Source organism: Xyrauchen texanus, chromosome 1 (assembly GCF_025860055.1).
Source record: "Xyrauchen texanus isolate HMW12.3.18 chromosome 1, RBS_HiC_50CHRs, whole genome shotgun sequence".
NCBI lineage: Eukaryota > Metazoa > Chordata > Actinopteri > Cypriniformes > Catostomidae > Xyrauchen > Xyrauchen texanus.
The window spans coordinates 50,602,413-50,621,556 of record NC_068276.1 but is presented as its reverse complement, the minus strand read 5'-3'; the positions used below and the strand labels follow the sequence as shown (position 1 = coordinate 50,621,556).

Genomic DNA, 19,144 nt, shown 5'->3' with positions numbered 1-19,144 from the left:
GTGAATTTAGACATAGTGACACATTTAATCAAATAATCATTAAAAACATATTTCCATTTGGACATTTTTTCCATCTTGGCTGGCTAGTTACCTTGAGACCCTGCTTGCAATGAGAAGAATTCTGCTATTTTGCAGAATAGAAGCATCTGCAAATCTACTTGCAATGGCCAAAAAAAAAAAAAAATTGCAATAAAATCAAACTGGGAACTACAAAGGATAACAGAGACAGCAGTGAAAATGATAATACTTAATTCTTAAGCCAGTGAGCCTAACAGCTGAAAATAGAACATTTAAACAAAAAAAATAAAATAGATTGTGACTTGTTGGGACACAAAAACCAGGAAAGAAAGAGACACTGTTTTCTATTTTTTTTATCGTTACACTTTCCACATGGACAGCCATGTATCTTCTTCTTAATGCCACACAATTTGGATAATGAACATGATACCAGCCCAATGTAAACAAATGTGCAACAACACCTGCCTCAGCTCACTTATGTCTAATAGGCCCCATTTTCACAGTGTATTCATATGTGTTTCATATCCAGAAAGTATCTGGATATTCTTTAGTTGGATTGCATTTACACCTTGCAGTCAAATGCATCTCCACTGTGATCTGAGGGAGATCTGATCAAAGTTATTCATGCGAAATGCAAAACACTACTTACATATTACACTCCATGTTGTAACTGAAAATTCTCCATCTTTTAGCACATTTTTTAAACATTGATGGATAATGCTTTCCATCACCTGAACAGTCAGGGCTTTTCCTTCATTAAACATTTCTTCGTTACTGCCAAAGAAAAATTTCAGGTCGCCGAAGCATATTTAATGATATTCATCTCAAGTTCAACGCTTTGTAAGTGCTAAATATGCTTCTCATCTATAACAAGCAAGTAATGCCTGGTTTTACGAGAGTGCGAGCCACATTCTGATTAGAAAAAAGGAAAGAGAAGTGAGCAAGTGGGGATTTGGGGAGAGACACAAGATATGTTAAGTATATTTCGATGGACTAATTAATGGGATATTGTTCATTGGTTGGGTGACAAGACTGCATGACGGCATTAGTGTCTGTTGTGTTCATTACATTGCAATGGCAGACTAAACAGAAAAAGCCAAGAAACTGCAACACAGCACTTAAACAACATATGACTGTAGCATAACCTCAGTAATCACATAATTACTTGCGTAGTTGTATCTGAATAACGAAAACGCCTTTACTGAATGTGGTCAGAATTCATCCCAGACCAAATCCAAATGTGGCTTCAATGCATCTTGAGTGCTTTTACACCTGTCATTTAATTTGGTCAAGAGCTATCCGTTAGCGATTTGATCGCCGAAAACGCATGTTAAAGTAAAGTGTAAGTGGGGCTATAGTATCACATAAACTAGCCCAGAGAATAGTCAGTGATACAGCACGTGCTTCTTACCTGAACAGTAACTCACATAACTAGGATGCAACTTTGACAAAAGAGGACAAAGTTGGCTTTTGTCTCACAGGTCAAAGTTTACCAAACTACCAAACTCATTCACAGCTGAATGTGTTTTCGGTCACGTGCTTTTGAATGCGTCTGAATGGGAGTGAATGGAGCGAAAGTCAAGAATAGACCGGATCAGCAAACAGATCTGACTGGTTTTATATTAATGTTCTTTTTGTTGTTTTTGTTTTGTATTAGAATGTCTACTACTTATCTTATATATTAATGTTGAGTCTTTAACTTTGACCTTGTGCACTTTCAACTGTATTGATAAGAAAAACATTCTAAGAAAATCGATGTAAACTATTACATTTCCATTTATATAGGGGAAACACTGCAACATGTCTTCTTGGTTGCAGAAGACCTGTATTTCAACTTGCATACTCAAACACACACACACACACACACACACAGCTACAATGTTTTAGGTGAGATATAAGGAACAACAACAGCCACTTTTACACAAACAGATTTTCCTTTTTCCCTGTTTAATGACTTTGCCATGCGTGTGTGTGCGCGTGTGTGTTTTATGCTGCTATACATATATATTCACAAATTATCCTAACTGTGTGACTTTCACAAAAAAAGCTTGATGTTTTTGAACGTGTACAGCAAGACAATTTGATAATAGAATAATAAGATCTTTGGCACATAATGATGTTGAATGTAAAATGACCACCAAGCCAAGAAGTGTACTGCTATTCATTTCACGGCGATAGTGCTGAAGGCAATATGTGGGATCTAGTAGCCAGGTACTTTATTTGCTATGAAAATAGGTCACACATGCTGATACACCCACAAACATAGTATGGTATACAGAATAACAGAGGATTGGGACCAACACAAATGCAATCCTGCCCTATGCAGTGGGAAGAACAAGGACATAAATTGTGATATTGTGTGTGTGTGTGTGTGTGTGTGTGTGTGTGTGTGTGTGTTGAGCCACTAAAGCAGAATAATATTGGGAATAATATAAGGATGTGTTTTCCTGAGCATAAAACCCGTTTTACCACAAGTACGGATATGCAAATTCCACCCAAAGTTTCACTTCTTTCTGTTCTTTTGAAAATAACAATAAAGCTTGACTGTGCATGTGCGAATGCACGTGCAAGCCTGTTCTCTTACATCATCTAACTTACCCCCAAAAAAGGGAACAGAATGACATAAATTGGATTCATGGAAGTGTGGTTGACTTTTAACAACCTTTCAGTACTTAGAAGGAGAAGAAATGGAGTGTGTTTGATAATTGCATCATTAAATATAATAATAGCCACATTAAATATAAAATGTGCCTAAATGCGCAAGTAAGTTACTGGAGAGACGAGATGAGGTGGCCTCTTTACTATTAATTAGAGACGATGGGCTCTCTAGGGCCAATATTCCCTATGCCAAACAGGGTTACTGCCTGTCCTCCGGCGAAGACTGGCCTAGTATCCTACTACTGTATCGCAACATGCTCCTGTGCACATGCACAGGCAACAGCCTTATCGTCTCAAATATGCCAAAAAAAAAAAAAACTCTTATTGCAACATTGTTAGATAAGTCAGCACACCTTGCACTTGCCGAAACGTGAATGAAGTGCGCAGCTAGACAAATAACCAATTTGTCTTGGCAACTTTTATGTGAGATTCATACACACATAGCTGTATGTGCCAAACACAGAAAGTCCCCTTTTCTAAATTTACTGGAACCAGCTTGAGCTGAGTCCCCATACCACACATACCACACTGATCAGAGAGAGAGAGAGAGAGAGAGAGAGAGAGAGAGAGAGAGAGAACGGTTGGGAGGATGCCTTGATTGAATTTCACTGGCTAAAATTTGATTTGATTTGTGAGCACTCACATGATAAACCAGTGGCCCTTATGGCAGGAGAAAAGAGACACAGTATTGACAGTGCAGCTACAATGAAGTTATCATAAAAGAGATAAGGGTACAAAATATTTTTTGTAGTAATAAAACAAAAGTGTTTCTTTTAAATGTGACTGAGAGACAAAAAGACACAATGAATCCACCGCTTTACTAAACACTTAACTAGCCACTACATCTTATTTGTGTACATTGACCCCCTGTTAAACTGAACTGGAGATTTCATGAACAGTGCAATATTTAATCTGAAGGGATTTTATTCCTATACGGAATGAAATGACATTGCAAAGTAAGTGAAAAATAGAGCACTGACCATGTTGGTCCCTCCAGACCAATAGAGGAAGAATCCATCTGGGTCCACCTTGAGGGTGACAAGGCTGGGTGTGCTGTTGGGCTCCTTAACACACAAATTAAAAAGAAGAGTCAGGGTGCATTCAAGACATTCACATGGTTTTATGAACAACATCTGTGCAACATTTGGAAGCAGAGTGTCTGTATCTAAAAATAACGTCATTCACTTAATGATATGAATGAATGAATGAATGAATGACATTTGCAAGTCAAACACTTGACTTGAACTGACATTAATGTTACTGAAGATTATTCATTGGGCAACAATGACACTGTTTGAGGGAAATTTACTACTTACAACTAATTGCTACTGACTTATTTGTAGGTGAAAGGGATAGTTCACCCAAAAATGAAAATTCATTATTTACTCACTTTCATGATATCACAGGTGTATTGACTTACTTTCTTCACCAGAACACATTTGAAGAAAAATAGAAAGAAACCTTAGCTCAGTAGGTTCTTAAAATGTAAGTGAATGGAGATTTCTCTTTTGAAGCTCCAAAAATCACAGACAGTCAGCATAAACCTCATCAATACAACTCCACTAGTTAAATTAATGTCTTTTAAAGTGATATGATAATTTTTGGTGAGAAAAAGATCAATATTTAAGCACTTTTTAACTATAAACCATCGCTTCCATTAGGTTTCACAAGAGGGTGTAATCCAAGCGGTCTCTTGTATGACGTATTCGCATCCCATGATACAGACTTATCTCACATTCTCCACTCGGTTGAGACATCCAGGATAAGCACACAAATGCAACATTGTGAGTAAATAAAAAGATAAATATAGATCTAAACCAAAACCTACCAAGCTACTGTATGTCGTTCCTCCTCCTCACTTGTAAGCACAGCTGCTCTTCCGGCTGTTACTCACGTGTTTCAAATGCCAATGTGATTATGTCACACACGTGTTACGCCTCTGACCAGAAGCATGATTTAGAGTTAATAAGGACTTAAATAATTATCTTTTTTGCACCAAAAGCGATCGCGTAGAAGACACCATTTAACAGGTGTTGATTTATGCTGACTGTGATTTGTGGAGCTTCAAAAGAGAAATCGCCATTCACTTGTATTTTAAGGACCTACTGAGCTAATATATTCTTCAAGTGTTTACTGGTGAAGAAAGAAAGTCATACCCACTTGAGATATCATGAGGGTAAGTAAAATAAATAATTTTCATCTTTGGGTGAACTATCCTTATAATTACACCAATACCATGGTAACCAAGTCAGAGCATAAGCCATGCCACTACTAAAGACATCAATGATGAACACAAATTCAGTAATAAGCAGAATGCAAGACAAAACTTGACATAAGGATTTGAAGGAAAGTCTGAAAAATGAGAAGTGCTCGGAATGGGTTGATGGACTTTAGAAATGTATGTAATGACTGAAACTAAAACCTCAAGAACCACAGAGAGAAAGAGCGAGCGACATTAGAGGAGAGGATAATGAATATGTCCTCAGCAGATAAGCCACAGAAGATGTGATGATTTGATTTCAGGAGGATTTGATGCATATGATTGGGCACGCATACTACTTGTACCATGTTTGAAATACGCAGTATGCGTACTATGCAGAGTATGCATGTGTTCTTTATGCATGGATGTCCAACTGCTTTTGCCAAAATGTGCCGTACACAACCAGAGCTTTCTCTATGCAATACACTATTCTGCAATGCACTTGATGTAGTGTGTTTACATGCATGTTCTTACACTTTCCATAGACATAATTATTTTTATACTGTACAAACTATATATATTCTATCCCCTAAACCTAACACAACCCCTAAACCTAACCCTCACAGAAAACGTTCTGCATTTTTAGATTTTCCATAAAACATTGTTTAATATGTTTAAGCTATTTAAATTATGGGGACACTAGAAATGTCCTCAAAAACCACATTAATTCCCTTGTAATTACCAGTTTGCAACCTAAAAAATTGTCCTTGTAACACACACACACACACACACACACACACACACACACACACACCGCTAGCACTCGCAGCTATTTTTAGCCTTCACGCATGTGCAATATTTTAGTGCTACTCACGAACAACATCTCAGATGTAAATGCTCAAAAGTTCGGTTCCCTTATAATATGCATTTAGAACGGCACTGGAGGTGCATTTTACCAGAATTTGAATAAGAATCGAATTAAACTACTGTGAACTTGCCTACAAACAGACACACTTACAGGACTTCCTGGAGAGTTCAGAATGTCAAAATAAAAGCCAGATGGTTTTAAATATAAAGGTGCACGATTGAGATATATTACTATTATAATATATTATTATATTGTTCTATATTATTATATATTATTATTTGTTTACAAATTATAACAATATTTAAGTTGAATGGGTTCCAAAAAAATAACTGTGTGAATGAAATGTGAGCTGATATCTTACAACTAAATTGAACAAAAAAAGAGATCTGAATCCTTTAATGTCCAGATACAAGTTGAAAATATTTTGCCAATTTTTTTGTACTGATGACTTATACTGGAATTACTGTTAATTTTGCTGCTACATTATCCAGTATACTAGTTAATAATAAAGTGTTTCTTAATAAGCTAAACATTTATATTTAAATAATGTGTAGTTAGAGGTTTGTGTTTCTTTACATATTAAACTTTACGGTTTTCAGCGTCAAAAGCGGAGAACACAATTATTTTAGATTTTAGATTTCTTGCCTTGTTTTTGGGAGTAGTCAGCGTATTTGTGTGCATGCAAACAGGCCGGTGATTTTTAATATCATCTAGACTCATCATTATTTGACTAAACTGCCAAAAGTGAAGACATTTTACACAAAACTGGACTAAAAATGCATAACTCAATTTATTTCTAAGACAGCTGGATGCAACTTGCTGAATTAAATATAAAATGTAATCAGTGGCGGCTGGTGTTTATCAAAAGGAGGAAAGCACATATGTTGGTCGAAAAAGTGTACTCGCATCTTTTTCCTTTTTCATCTTCATCTTTTTCTGGGACCCAAAATGCCATGTTCTTGTCTAATGAAAATCGATGTTTAGCTCAACTGAACTCTGAATATCTGCCTTTGACTCCCATTGAAGCCGGTTCTATGGGCCATGCATCCGCTAACTCCAACGGACATAGTCATTCAGATAATATCAACGAAACGAACATTGCGAAAGTGTTGTATGCTAATTCACACATTTGTTACATAAAATATTGAACTGGGACAGTAATTATTTGAATTGTAGAGAGATTACATGAAATTTCATAAAAATGTAATTACACAATTTTAATGAAATTTTAAAGCAATCACCACTGAATGTAACATAGTGAGGTTATGTGACAACAGCTTAGCATGCTTATATTTGAAACGCAATTTTCCAAACACACCTAATTCATATTCAGCTAATTCAGGACACTTAATCTGAGGTGTTTGGACAATCAGTTAAGATTTAATCTCATCTCTATTTGTTAGCAGTGGAGAAAGTATCTGTGATCTATAGACACAGTCTTTTGGAGTGTTTGCAAATGATTATATTAATCTGAGAGCACAGATTTCCTTTCCAACTTATCTGGAAAAACTCCACCCAGTGCTGGGAGACACACACATACACAATAACTGTCTCCAAACACAATCAAATGCATTTGCATGCTGACTGCTTTTCATGTTTGCATAAACAAAGCATCTTAGTGTTGTATTACATTAGCTGATTACATTATAAAAAGGAAGAGTCAAGAATAAAACCCCCAAAAGGACAGCAAAGTGATGGTAAGGGAGGGAGAGAGAGAGTTGATACTATGGAAGAGAGAGTAATAGACCTCAGTCAGGGTATACCTCATATTTAGTTATTTACATGAATGTAAAGTCAAAAATATACAGTCGGTTTAATAAATTGTGCTGACATAAGATTCTAGGACGCATATGTTTTTCACAAACCATGTTTTCCCCGAGTTCTTTTTTTTACTATCCACAGGGAATTTTTGGTTTGTTTGTTTTGTTAACTGGACAAAAGACCCCGGCACACTCACAGTAAAGTGCTTCTTTGCTCAGAGCCAAAAAGATGTTTGAAATAACTAAGCATGCTGACTACTACCACTGGAGTCACAAGTTCGAATCCAGGGTGTGCTCAGTGACTCCAGCCAGGCTTCCTAAGCAACTAATTGGCCCGGTTGCTAGGGTGGGTAGTCACATGGGTTACTTTCCTTGTGGTGGTCGCAATATGATGAATCTCGCTCTAGTTGAGGCACATGTTGAGGGACTGTCTCAGAAGTGGAGACAACTTAGATTCGTCCTACGCCACCCAGATTAAGGCGAGTAACTGCACCTCCACGAGGAACTAGAGAACACTGGGAATTGTGCATGCCAAAATTGGGGAGAAAAAGGGATAATATCCACACAAAGAAAATTATAATAAAACAAAAATAGCTGAGACCTACTGTTTGCAAACACATCTGCAGCTGTGGAGGCTTTTAGAGGAGCAATTAAATAAGGATGCTTAAGACTGCATGTAAAACATCAAGATGGTGTGGGAGTGGTGGTGGTGGTGTAGTGGGCTAAAGCACATAACTGTTAATCAGAAGGTCGCTGGTTCGATCCCCGTGGCCACCACCATTGTGTCCTTGAGCAAGGCACTTAACACCAGGTTGCTCTGGGGGGATTGTCCCTGTAATAAGTGCACTGTAAGTCGCTTTGGATAAAAGCGTCTGCCAAATGCATAAAATGTAAATGTAAAAATGTAAGATATATGACAATAAAATGTGTTATCAGTGACTTCATGCCTCTTTCTACGAGTAGAATTTAAACAAGATCAGTTTTTAACCTGTCTTAACTACTCAATGATGATTTAAAGTAATATATATGTATGCACTAGAAAATGTGTCATTTGTAATGTTTACCTTTTGCAATCATGGCACTAATGCGCTAACACTATCCGTGGCCATAATATGTGCAGATTATAATAATTTATAATGGACACTGATACTACAGCAAAGATGGGTGTATAAAACAGTGTTAATGGGCAGAATACAGACAAAAAGGATCTTACTTTGGGCAGATGTGTGAATGGCTTTCGGCTGCAGATGGCACATGAGTGAAGGAAAATTAATAAGAGTGACAAGGCCACTTAAGAGAATGAGTACATTTGATTACTTTCTAGACTAATGAAAAAAAAAACTTCATTACATGTTCTTGGAAAATGTCTCTATATGAACGACCGCACCAATCGAATAGTATATTTGCACCAACTCGCCAATAACTCTACATGCAGGTATGTTGATATTTACTGATCTTAACTGACTGAATGGGAATTTGCTGTCGACCTCAAAGTAGATGGAGTTCCAAGTCACACCTACCAATGAAGTGGACCAATAGCAGCAAGAACGTGTTTAGCAGCCGTGGGGAGCGGTTACAAACCAATGAAACAAACTCAGAAACATCATGGCCAGATTTTGTTCTAAATGACGTGATACTAGTTTGTTCTGTGATTTCGTAGGAAGTGTGCAGGGGCCTTAAGGAGGTCTATAATACCCGGATTGAGCTATTTGTTAGCAGTTTCATTTATTTCAATGGCAATTGTTAGGCTGGCATAGAACCACGTGGAAGTACATGACCAATTAGCTGCTCATGGGTATTATTGAGCCAATTACCTGAGCTGTAAATGCTATGAGACTAATTACTCCCATGCCCTTGACAAGCAACTATCTTTCCAGTACATGAGCTGTGACGTGAAAGGCAGCAGAGAAGGAAAAATACGTCAATTTCATGCTTTTACGAGTCTGTCACTGGTAAAACATATTCTATAATAGAAAGAAATGTTTGTGATTCATAGGTTGCTTGCAGAAAAAAACAAATATTTTGTCAGAATACACAGCTACATTTGAATGGCTGTATATGGAGAAATATGTGTTTTGCCCACACAATGCTATAGTATTAATGCCGGCATCTGCCAGCAGGGGCTAACTGGACCACACTAACCAGCCAAACCTTGACCCCAACTGTTTACAGCAGTACAATTTATAAAAGAACTGCACTTCTATCTTTAGACAGCCTCGTTTCAATTTGAGTCAAATTAAATGCTGTGCACCCTAACTAAGATCCACAGATAAGGACTCAACCTTTCTATTTGAATCAGTTACATTTTAATAAACATCACAAATCCTTTATCCCAGAGTAAGTCTGTGTGTCTATGGAAGGAAGTGAGGTGACCTTCATCCTTTAAGATCTCATTAGTGAATATGTGTGTGTGTACAGGTTTATATAAACGATCAAGCTTCTCTGACTCCCACTGACAAGCCCTAATGATCTGATACACACACACACACAGATACACAGACACACACGTACTTATCTAAATAAGAGCATACCACAGTGGAACACTACTGTGCAAGATCACTTTTTGCATTTTTAGATATATATATATATATATATATATATATATATATATATATATATATATATATATATATATATACATATATTTATAGGGCTCTCAATTGATTATTTATACTCAATAATTTTTTTTATCAAATTAATTACATGGTGTCCCGATTAATTAATCGCAAATAATAGCATATACAAATATATGCTGAGAAAGCCCCTTATATAACAATAATTCAATATATAATGATGAAATAATTATACATTGTTATCTTTCTTCATTCTTGTGGCAGAACAGTTAATCATTGATAAGACAATACAAAAAGCGGCTTTAGAATACAATGTATTGTTTACTACCATATTATTGACCATAAGTCAATCATTGGCATACCGTTCACAGCAATCCATTTCACAAGTGAATTTGTCAATCAGTTTGAGATTTATTAGGAAGGCTTGTTTAAGGACCCGCCAATGTACACCTGCGTCAGACATGCTTGTGTAGCGTCTCGGGTGTTGCATCATAAACATACAAATTTTAGGTCATTGTGTCAAATAAAATATAGTTTAATACAGCTTGAGATCTCTTAGTTCGAATTTGCGCTCCAAGTGTTTTGAACGCAAGAACGTAACGCATGTTTGTATTGTGCTGCCTGCTGAAAGGTTATTTTGTTCACTGTATAAACTGCGCATTGCCATACACCTGAAGTCTCATTTTCTGCCCTCTGGGGTAAACAGGTGGTACTACAAGCTTGCATTTCTCAGGAATGTTCTTTATTAAGGTCAGGGAACATTGCGATAAATTACGCACATTTTTTTTCCATGTTATTTTTAATCAAATTAATCGCATTGAATTAAGGTGTTAAATCGACAGCCCTAATATATATATGTACATACACACACACACACACATATACAGTTGAAGTCAGAAGTCCACTTAGGTTGTGCATGACAATTAATTTTTCCAACAATTGTTTACAGGCAGATTGTTTCACTTTTAATTGACTATATCACAATTCCAGTGGGTCAGAAGTTTACATGCACTAAGTTAACTGTGCCTATAAGCAGCTTGGAAAATTCAAGAAAATAATGTCAAGCCTTTAGACAATTAGCTTCTGGTAGGAGGTGTACTGAATTGGATGTGTACCTGTGGATGTATTTTAAGGTCTACCTTCAAACTCAATGTCTCTTTGCTTGAGATCATGGGAAAATCAAAAGAAATCAGCAAAGATCTCAATAAAAAAAAATTGTGGTTCCTTCTTTGGGAGCAGTATCCAAATGCCTGAAGGTACCACGTTCATCTGTACAAACAATAGTATGCAAATATTAAAACCATGGGAAAACGCAGCCATCATATTGCTCAGGAAGGAGACGCATTCTGTCTCCTAGAGATAAACATAGTTTGATGCGAAAAGTGCAAATCAATACCAGAACAACAACAAAGGACCTTGTGAAGATGCTGGAGGAAAAAGGTAGACAAGTATCTATAACAACAGCAACCGGCATTCGCCACTAAGTGGCGGTGATGTCACCACGATGCTTGTGCCAGGCTATGTGCACCTTGAGGCCACGTGAAGTGTCGAAAGCCCTCTGGCAGGAGGTGACGGGGCAGACCCAGATGCCACGGGTCGACAGACTGAGACGACTGGCTGATGGAACACCAGTGCCCCCTACAGTGCCAACTTGCTGTGCTTAAGCCATCCGGCACTCTGCTTGTTGTTGCGAGCATCAGTCCTCTGCCCACTGTTGTTGTTGGAGGGCGACTGCCTCCAACTGCCCAGTAGCGTTCTACACGAGCCTCCTCCACAGAGGCCGATCTTGACACCACTGGTACAGTCACAGTCAGCGGCAAGTCCACTCAGCTCCACATCCTCCTGTATCACATCACTCCATCTCCTCTCTAGCCCATGCTGCACCCGTTTAGCCCCCTCATTCTGGCCCGAACAAAAGCCGTTTAGGCATGCAATGGCTGGGCATGCGGGCTACATGGCCCAGCCAATGCAGCCTTGACTGCCAGAGGAGCTCACTGATGGGATTTTGTCCAGATATTTCAAGGATTTGTGAGCTCCTCACACATTCCAGCCTGATGGATCGTAGGCAGGCCAGCCTAAATGCTTCTAACTCGTGAAGATGTTCTATTAAAGGGGTCCATGTTTCACAAGCATAGAGAAGGGAGGGAATGACAGTGGCCGAGAAGGCGTGGAGCAAAAGACCAGGTTCCACACATCGTTATGCAACCGATGAAAAGATAATGCCGCTCGACTGATTTGGAGTGAGATCTCCGCTGCTAAACTGGAGCCAGTCATGAGCACACTGCCCAGGAATGGGAAACTCTCCACTCTCTCCAAAACTGCTCTATCACCAATTGGAAGCTGGGGAAGCTCCAGGTTCAGCAGCTGCACCCTCAACACCTCCTCTGATTGAGCAGCAATTACCAGATCATCGGCATACATAATATGGTTGAGCAATAGGAGCCATCCCTTGACTGCACCAGGGCATTGATCAGCCTCCCATTGTATCTGTACCAGATAGAAAATCCTCCGGTACAGCTATTGAATGCTTCATGAACTACGTGGTCAAAATAGATGTTAAATAATGTGGGAGCAAGAGGACATCCCTGTCACACCCCAAGGTGTACAGGGAATGGCTATGACTTCCAGCCACGTAGTTTTACCTGGGCCTGTTCACTATCATGAAGGTCCTTAATGATCGTGAGCAGAGGGTCAGGGACATGTATCCATATCCACAGTAAAACAAGTCATATATCAACTTAAAAGCCAATTTCTGGGAACAGTTTTGGCCCCAAAATATAGCTAATTAAAAACACACTCACAAAATGTAAAATACCCTGGATTCCATTCCACTCTTCATGTTCGGAAATGGACACACATGTAGGTTACTGTCTAACTAAATTACAGCTTCACTGGCTACATATTCAGAAAACAAAACTAATATACTTCTGGTCCTGCCTGTGCATGTTTGACATTTGTGCATGATTGAGGCCTTTAAAAAGGAAGCCATTAACGTGAACTGAAGCCTGTGGCCAGCACACAAATGGCCAGCACAAGACTACAGTATGCGCATTCTCTCAGGCAGAGGCACAAACATCTAATTCATCAACAATGTCAGCTATTTCAATGGGTGAGTAGCCAGATATCCTGGATCTTGGGTGTATTTAGCTTCCAATATTTACATGCTTTAATGCTTTTATACTTACATAACACACACACACACACACACACACACACACACACACACACACACACACAACTGACTTAAACACCACAGTCAAGGAATGCAAGAAACGTGAAAGAAGAATAACAGATATGAATGTTTTATAGTAAAAATCTGGATAATCATATTAATAAAGTGGTAGTGGTTAAGCCAAAAATGAAAAATCTGTCATTATTAACTCATTCTCATCTTATTACAAATGAGATGTTATTTTTTTTTTTCAGGGGAGCAACAAAGTAGACATTTCTGAAGAATAGTTATGCAGTTTTTGCCATACAACGACCACATCTTAGACTGTTAAGCTCTAAAAAAGGAGTGAAAATGTAACAAAACTAGATTGAAGTAATTATCCACTGGTAATCTTCACACCAGAATTCTATACCAGAGTTACAAAAAAAAAACACTTTCAGAAGAATATAGCATCTTGGAATATAGCACAGGCGTCATTTGAACTACTTTTGTGATAATTTTTGGAGCATTTCTGGTCAGTATTGTGTTATTTATTTGGAGAATGACAGCTGTGGTCACTAAAAACTCTAAAGAGCTGTCAAGAGCATGGCAAATTCTCTTTTTGTGTTCAACCTTGCATGTTTGGAACAACATGAAGTCAAGTAAACGATGATAGAATTTTTATTTTTGGTTGAACTATTCCTTACAGTATTAGTGGCCCTTTGACAACATGCAGCTTTTTATATCCAAACTGCACCTTGAGACTCACCAGATGAGCAGAGCATGGGCACACATGCATACAGGTAAAAATAAATAATCAGTAGTATAGAAAAAGGGATAAATAGAACTATTGAAAAAGAGGAAACAACTGAGATTTGGTCGTGAATAACAAAGATGCAAATAATTAAAGATGGAAGGAGGGAAAGAGATATTTTCTGATGCTCCATTAATGTAAGGCTGATTTATAGCAAACTTTCATAAGACCAAATTACATTTAATTACACAAACACATACACAAAAGTCCCCTTCCTGAATGAGAGAGCAAATAGAAAGTGAGGAAGGGCTAGAGGGGATGAGCAGAGGTCAAACACACCCATATGTGAACTGCAGGTCATCGACTATGACATGTTCTGTTTAAGTGCAATAACGCCTCTGTCCCTCGTGTTTTCCTTCATCTCTCTGTCTTCCCCTTACTGAAAGTTTGCCAAGGCTTGTTTCTCAGCAAGGTGAGTAGGGCCAAAAACGATTAGTCAACGTTATCGACAACAAAACATTGTCAACAAACATTTTAGTTTTCGAATAGTCATTTGATCCCATTTAGCGTAACATGAGATCATATGAAACTCTAAGATGATGCGTGAGAGCAGAACTGCAGCTCATGCCTAACTGAAGAATTACACAGCTCACAGTCCAGATGCACTCTTAACTTTCACAGCTTCAGGTGATGTAGATGGCAAAGTATGAGGGAATTTTACCAAAATACCAAATAAGTAAATACAGAAGCACTCTTGTTGTGGAATAAGTGAAGCCCTTAGGCCAGGGGTTCCCACACTTTATTGTGTGATGATCTACTTTTAAATGACCAACTCAATAAGATCTACCAACTAAAAAAAACACAGTTTCATTTAAAATAAGAAAATGCTTGTTGGGACTACTGCATGTATCCCTACATGGAATTTAACTTCTAATTAAATTTTTTTAGAAAAAAATATATAATAATGTTCAATGTTGATATCATTCAGTTTTAAAACTAAACCCAAAACACCTACAGCACAATAGATTACAATAGCCAGGGCATTTACCTTATTCTGATGACGAGTAAATTTGCGATGCTACTGCCTGGATTAGGCACGACTGTCTGATTCCATTCAGTTTTGCCAACTTCCTTGGAAGTCGGGTATGCGCAAACCTAGTTGTCATGGCAACTGAATAAACAAAACCTCGCCTGGTCAATATTTACTCGTCAAGTGCAAGTCAGACAGAAACTAAAAGAAGGAAAGACATTATATTTATTTTTAATAAAGTATTTTTAACGAAAGTACATTTAAATTTTGTGCGATCTACCAGCATTGCCTTTGCGATCGACTGGTAGATCGCGATTGACGTATTGGGCACCCCTGCCTTAGGCAAAACTTCATGTCGACCATCTTTAAAAAAAAACACTCAGCATTACATCTTTAATGCAGCGATATTTAATGCATTATAGCTTTATCAAAGTTCTAATAAGTAAGCAGGTGATGAAAATTACTAAAAACTCCGAAACTGGCATTTCTCTGTGCGGTCAGCGCCTCTTTTATGAGTTGCACGAAGTGTCCCGATATAACGAGGAGAGATTGAAACTGCACCCGGCTGATGCGCACTCTGTTGCAGGGACGCTCGTCCCTCAAGCACACGAGCTTGCTGCAGCTAGATTATAACATGATGGCGTGTGGCTTATTGAATCATAATATATGTGTCACTGTGCAGCATTTCTTAACGTGATATGCAGCTTATTTAATAAGAGATAGTTGGTTTTTTATGAGTTAAAGATGGATTGAAGTGAACAGAAAGGTGAGAGAGGGTAGTCTTCGCCACATTATACACTGCAACAAAATAAGTTTAGATTTTTTTTTGTCTTTTTTCCCCCATGTAAATTTATTTTATATTAAAGTTTACTTTAGCGGCTGTACTGCAGAAGAAAAAATCTGAGAATGTTGAATATTAAAAATACAAATATTTTTTAATATTTAAAAAAAAAGATGCATTCACCAAGCAGGAAAACAAGACAAAAAAACTTGTTAACAATAGGATTTTGGGATGAATTGTTTTACTGAATTAAACTTAATAAAAAGTATTTTTCCCTTTCATTCAGTGAATGTCATTTAGAGGTATTTTTAAAAGATAATTTTGTCCTCTTTATTGTTAGCAAGCATGTTTAATACAACCTTTTAAGTCGGGGCACTAATGATTAATCATTGCAATAATCGCCCGAATAATCATTCTAATAATCGCTAGATTAGTTGATTATCAATATAATTGTTAGTTGCTGCACTAAAGGTGAGCAGTGTAGTAAAAGTAAACAAATGCACAGTACAGCTGCTTGAGGCCACCTGGATGAGCATTGCCCACACAACCCTTTTCAGGAAAGCTTTCATAGATGGCTCTCATTTTGACAGCATTCACAATCAAAAAGTTCACAAATGCATGTATTGTATTGTGGCTTTGTTGCTGAATGTTTCCTAAATAATCCCAAATTGTGTATGGTAGTACGCCAAAATGACATACTGATGTGTAGTGGGTCGAGTCGAGTTCTGCATGCTGCAAACCACATCAAGCCCTTCCATTCAATTTGTGTGTATACGCACATATGTTGTAATGGATATCGGGTGTGTGTGGGCTTTTGCATAGAAGTGAGGAATGAAGAAATAAAGGAGAGGTGATGTGAAAAGTTTGGCGGTAGGACAAACAAAAAGCAGAATGGAAACCATAAGGAGAAAAACAAATGATTGAGGGAAAGTGAAAATCAATATGAAATTAAATTTGTATATTTTCTGAAGAAAATAAGAATGGTGCTTGCCCATGCAAAATACACCGCCATAATGCCAGGATGTTTTGAGTGTTACCGAGGCATTCAATGCAAGTCTAGGGGATTTTTCTGCCTGGTGAAACATCACTGATCACTTAGAAAGGTGATGTCACACCTCTGCTCAACAAACTACATGATTTGAGGTACTGTTATGAAGGGGTGCGGAAGCAGGACAAGACGGACAAGAGGTGCGGATCCAAACGCGGTTTTTATTGACTTTAACACATAAGAAATAAAAGGTAAACACAAAGGAAAGTCCACGATGGGAAAACTGGAAACTAAAACACAATGAAACAGATTAAACACAATGAAACAAAACACAAAGAAAACTAAGAACTCGGGTAGGGAACACGGACCAGGCTTGGCAACATACAAGAAACAAACGACAATCGACAGAGACTAAACAAAGAACCAGGGTTTAAATACACAGACAAAGTGGAGACAGAACGAGACACAGGTGGAAACAATGATGAGTGCAGGCAGTGAGGGAGGCCGGGAATTGTGGGAAATGTAGTTTTAGACAAGGACGTTGAAACACGGGGCGGACAACAAAGAAAACGTGACATGGAGCGTGAACGGTGATGGGTGAAAAGGAAAACACGGAGCAGACAAGGAAACATGACAAGAATGTGAATAGAGAAACATAGAACACAAGACAACAGTGAACATGACAGAATAAAAGAAACTACAAAAAGACTACAAAACCAAAACAGGAATTAAACTAAACTTCACGATGACAGTACAAAAACAAAAGACAACAGGGAACATAACATAACCCCCCCTCAAAAGGACCAGATTCCAGACGGTCCTAACAAAAAAGACAGAAATACCAAAAAAAACAAAATTACCAAAGAGTGAGGGGGTAGACCGGGGGGGAAACAGACAGATGAAAGGGAGAACAAGGGACACAGAGACCATCCAAGGAGGCACAAGGGACAAATAGGCAGTCCATGGGGGCACAAGGGGCAATTGGGCAGTCCATGGGGGCACAAGGGGCAATTAGGCAGTCCGTGGGGGCACACGGGGAAATGAGACAGTCCACGGGGGCACAAAGGGAAATGAGACAGTCCACGGGGGCACAAAGGGACAGGTTTAGGGGGCCAGGAAGGGATCGACCGGGCAGGGACAGGTTTCGGTGGTCTGGGAGGAGGCCACAGGACAGGGGCCGGCTTTGGTGGCCTGGGAGATGGCCATGGGCCAAGGGCTGGTTCAGGGGACCTGGGAGGTGGCCCCAGGACCGAGGCCAGTTTGGGTGGCCTAGGAGATGGCCGTGGGGCAGGGGCCGGTTCAGGGGCCCTGTGAGGAGGAGTGGCCACTGGGGAGGCCGGCGGAGCCTCGTGAGGCAGAGCCAAGGAGGACCTCGGAGGCGGAGCCGAGGGAGGTGATGGCTTAGAAGGCCCTGAACGCGGTGCTGGGGGTGGCTCAGGAGGTGGAGCGGAAGGAGGCTCAGGAGGCGGAGCCGAGGTAGGCGGCGCCGTAGGAGGCTTTAGGAGCGGAGACCAGGAAGGCTCTGGAGACGGAGCCGTGGAAGGCTCGAGAGGCGGAGCCCTGGAAGGCTCGAGAGACTCGAGAGGTGGAGCCGAGGGAGGCGGCGCCGTCGGAGGTTTCAGAAGCGAAGGCTTGGTAGGTTCTGGAGTCTCTGGGGGCAAAGATTTTGGAGGCTCGGGAATCTCTGGAAGAAGAGCCGTAGGAAGCTCTGGAGACTTGGGGGGCGGAGCCCTAGTAGGCTCGAAAGGCTTGAGGGGCGGAGCCCTGGGAGGCTCGAGAGGCTTGAGGGGCGGAGCCCTGGGAGGCTCGAGAGGCTTGAGGGGCGGAGCCCTGGGAGGCTCGAGCGGCTTGAGGGGTGGAGCCCTGGAAGGCTTGAACGGCTTGAGGGGCGGAGCCCTGGAAAGCTCGGGAGGCGGAGCTCTGGAAAGCTCAGGAAGCTCGGAAGGCAGAGCTCTGGAAAGCTCGGAAGGCGGAGCTCTGGAACGCTCGGAAGGCGGAGCTCTGGAAAGCTCGGGAAACTCGGAAGGCGGAGCTCTGGAAAGCTCGGGAGGAGGAGCCCTGGAAGGCTCGAGAGGTGCTGGCTCTAGGATGGGCACGACCACTGGCGCTGGCTCTTGGACGGACCTGGCTACTGGCGCTGGCTCTTGGACGGTCATGGCTACTGGCGCTGGCTCAGGGACGGTCGAGGCTACAGGCGCTGGCTCAGGGACGGTCGAGGCTACAGGCGCTGGCTCAGGGACGGTCGAGGCTACAGGCGCTGGCTCAGGGACGGTCGAGGCTACAGGCGCTGGCTCAGGGACGTCTGAGGCTACAGGCACTGGCTCACGGGACGTCTGAGGCTACAGGCACTGGCTCGGGGACAG

The 19,144-nt window shown here is 40.1% G+C and overlaps 1 protein-coding gene across 2 annotated transcripts in view; it reads right to left on the bottom strand.

Moving 5' to 3' along the window:
• The window catches only part of LOC127647586 (1-phosphatidylinositol 4,5-bisphosphate phosphodiesterase beta-3-like), a 77,084-nt gene that overhangs the window by 45,246 nt on the left and 12,694 nt on the right, over positions 1–19,144 (bottom strand). For both annotated transcript variants that reach the window (XM_052131924.1, XM_052131935.1), the window contains exon 2: positions 3,657–3,740. In XM_052131924.1, coding sequence (XP_051987884.1) covers positions 3,657–3,740 — 84 coding nt within the window. The remainder of the gene's footprint in view (positions 1–3,656; positions 3,741–19,144) is intronic.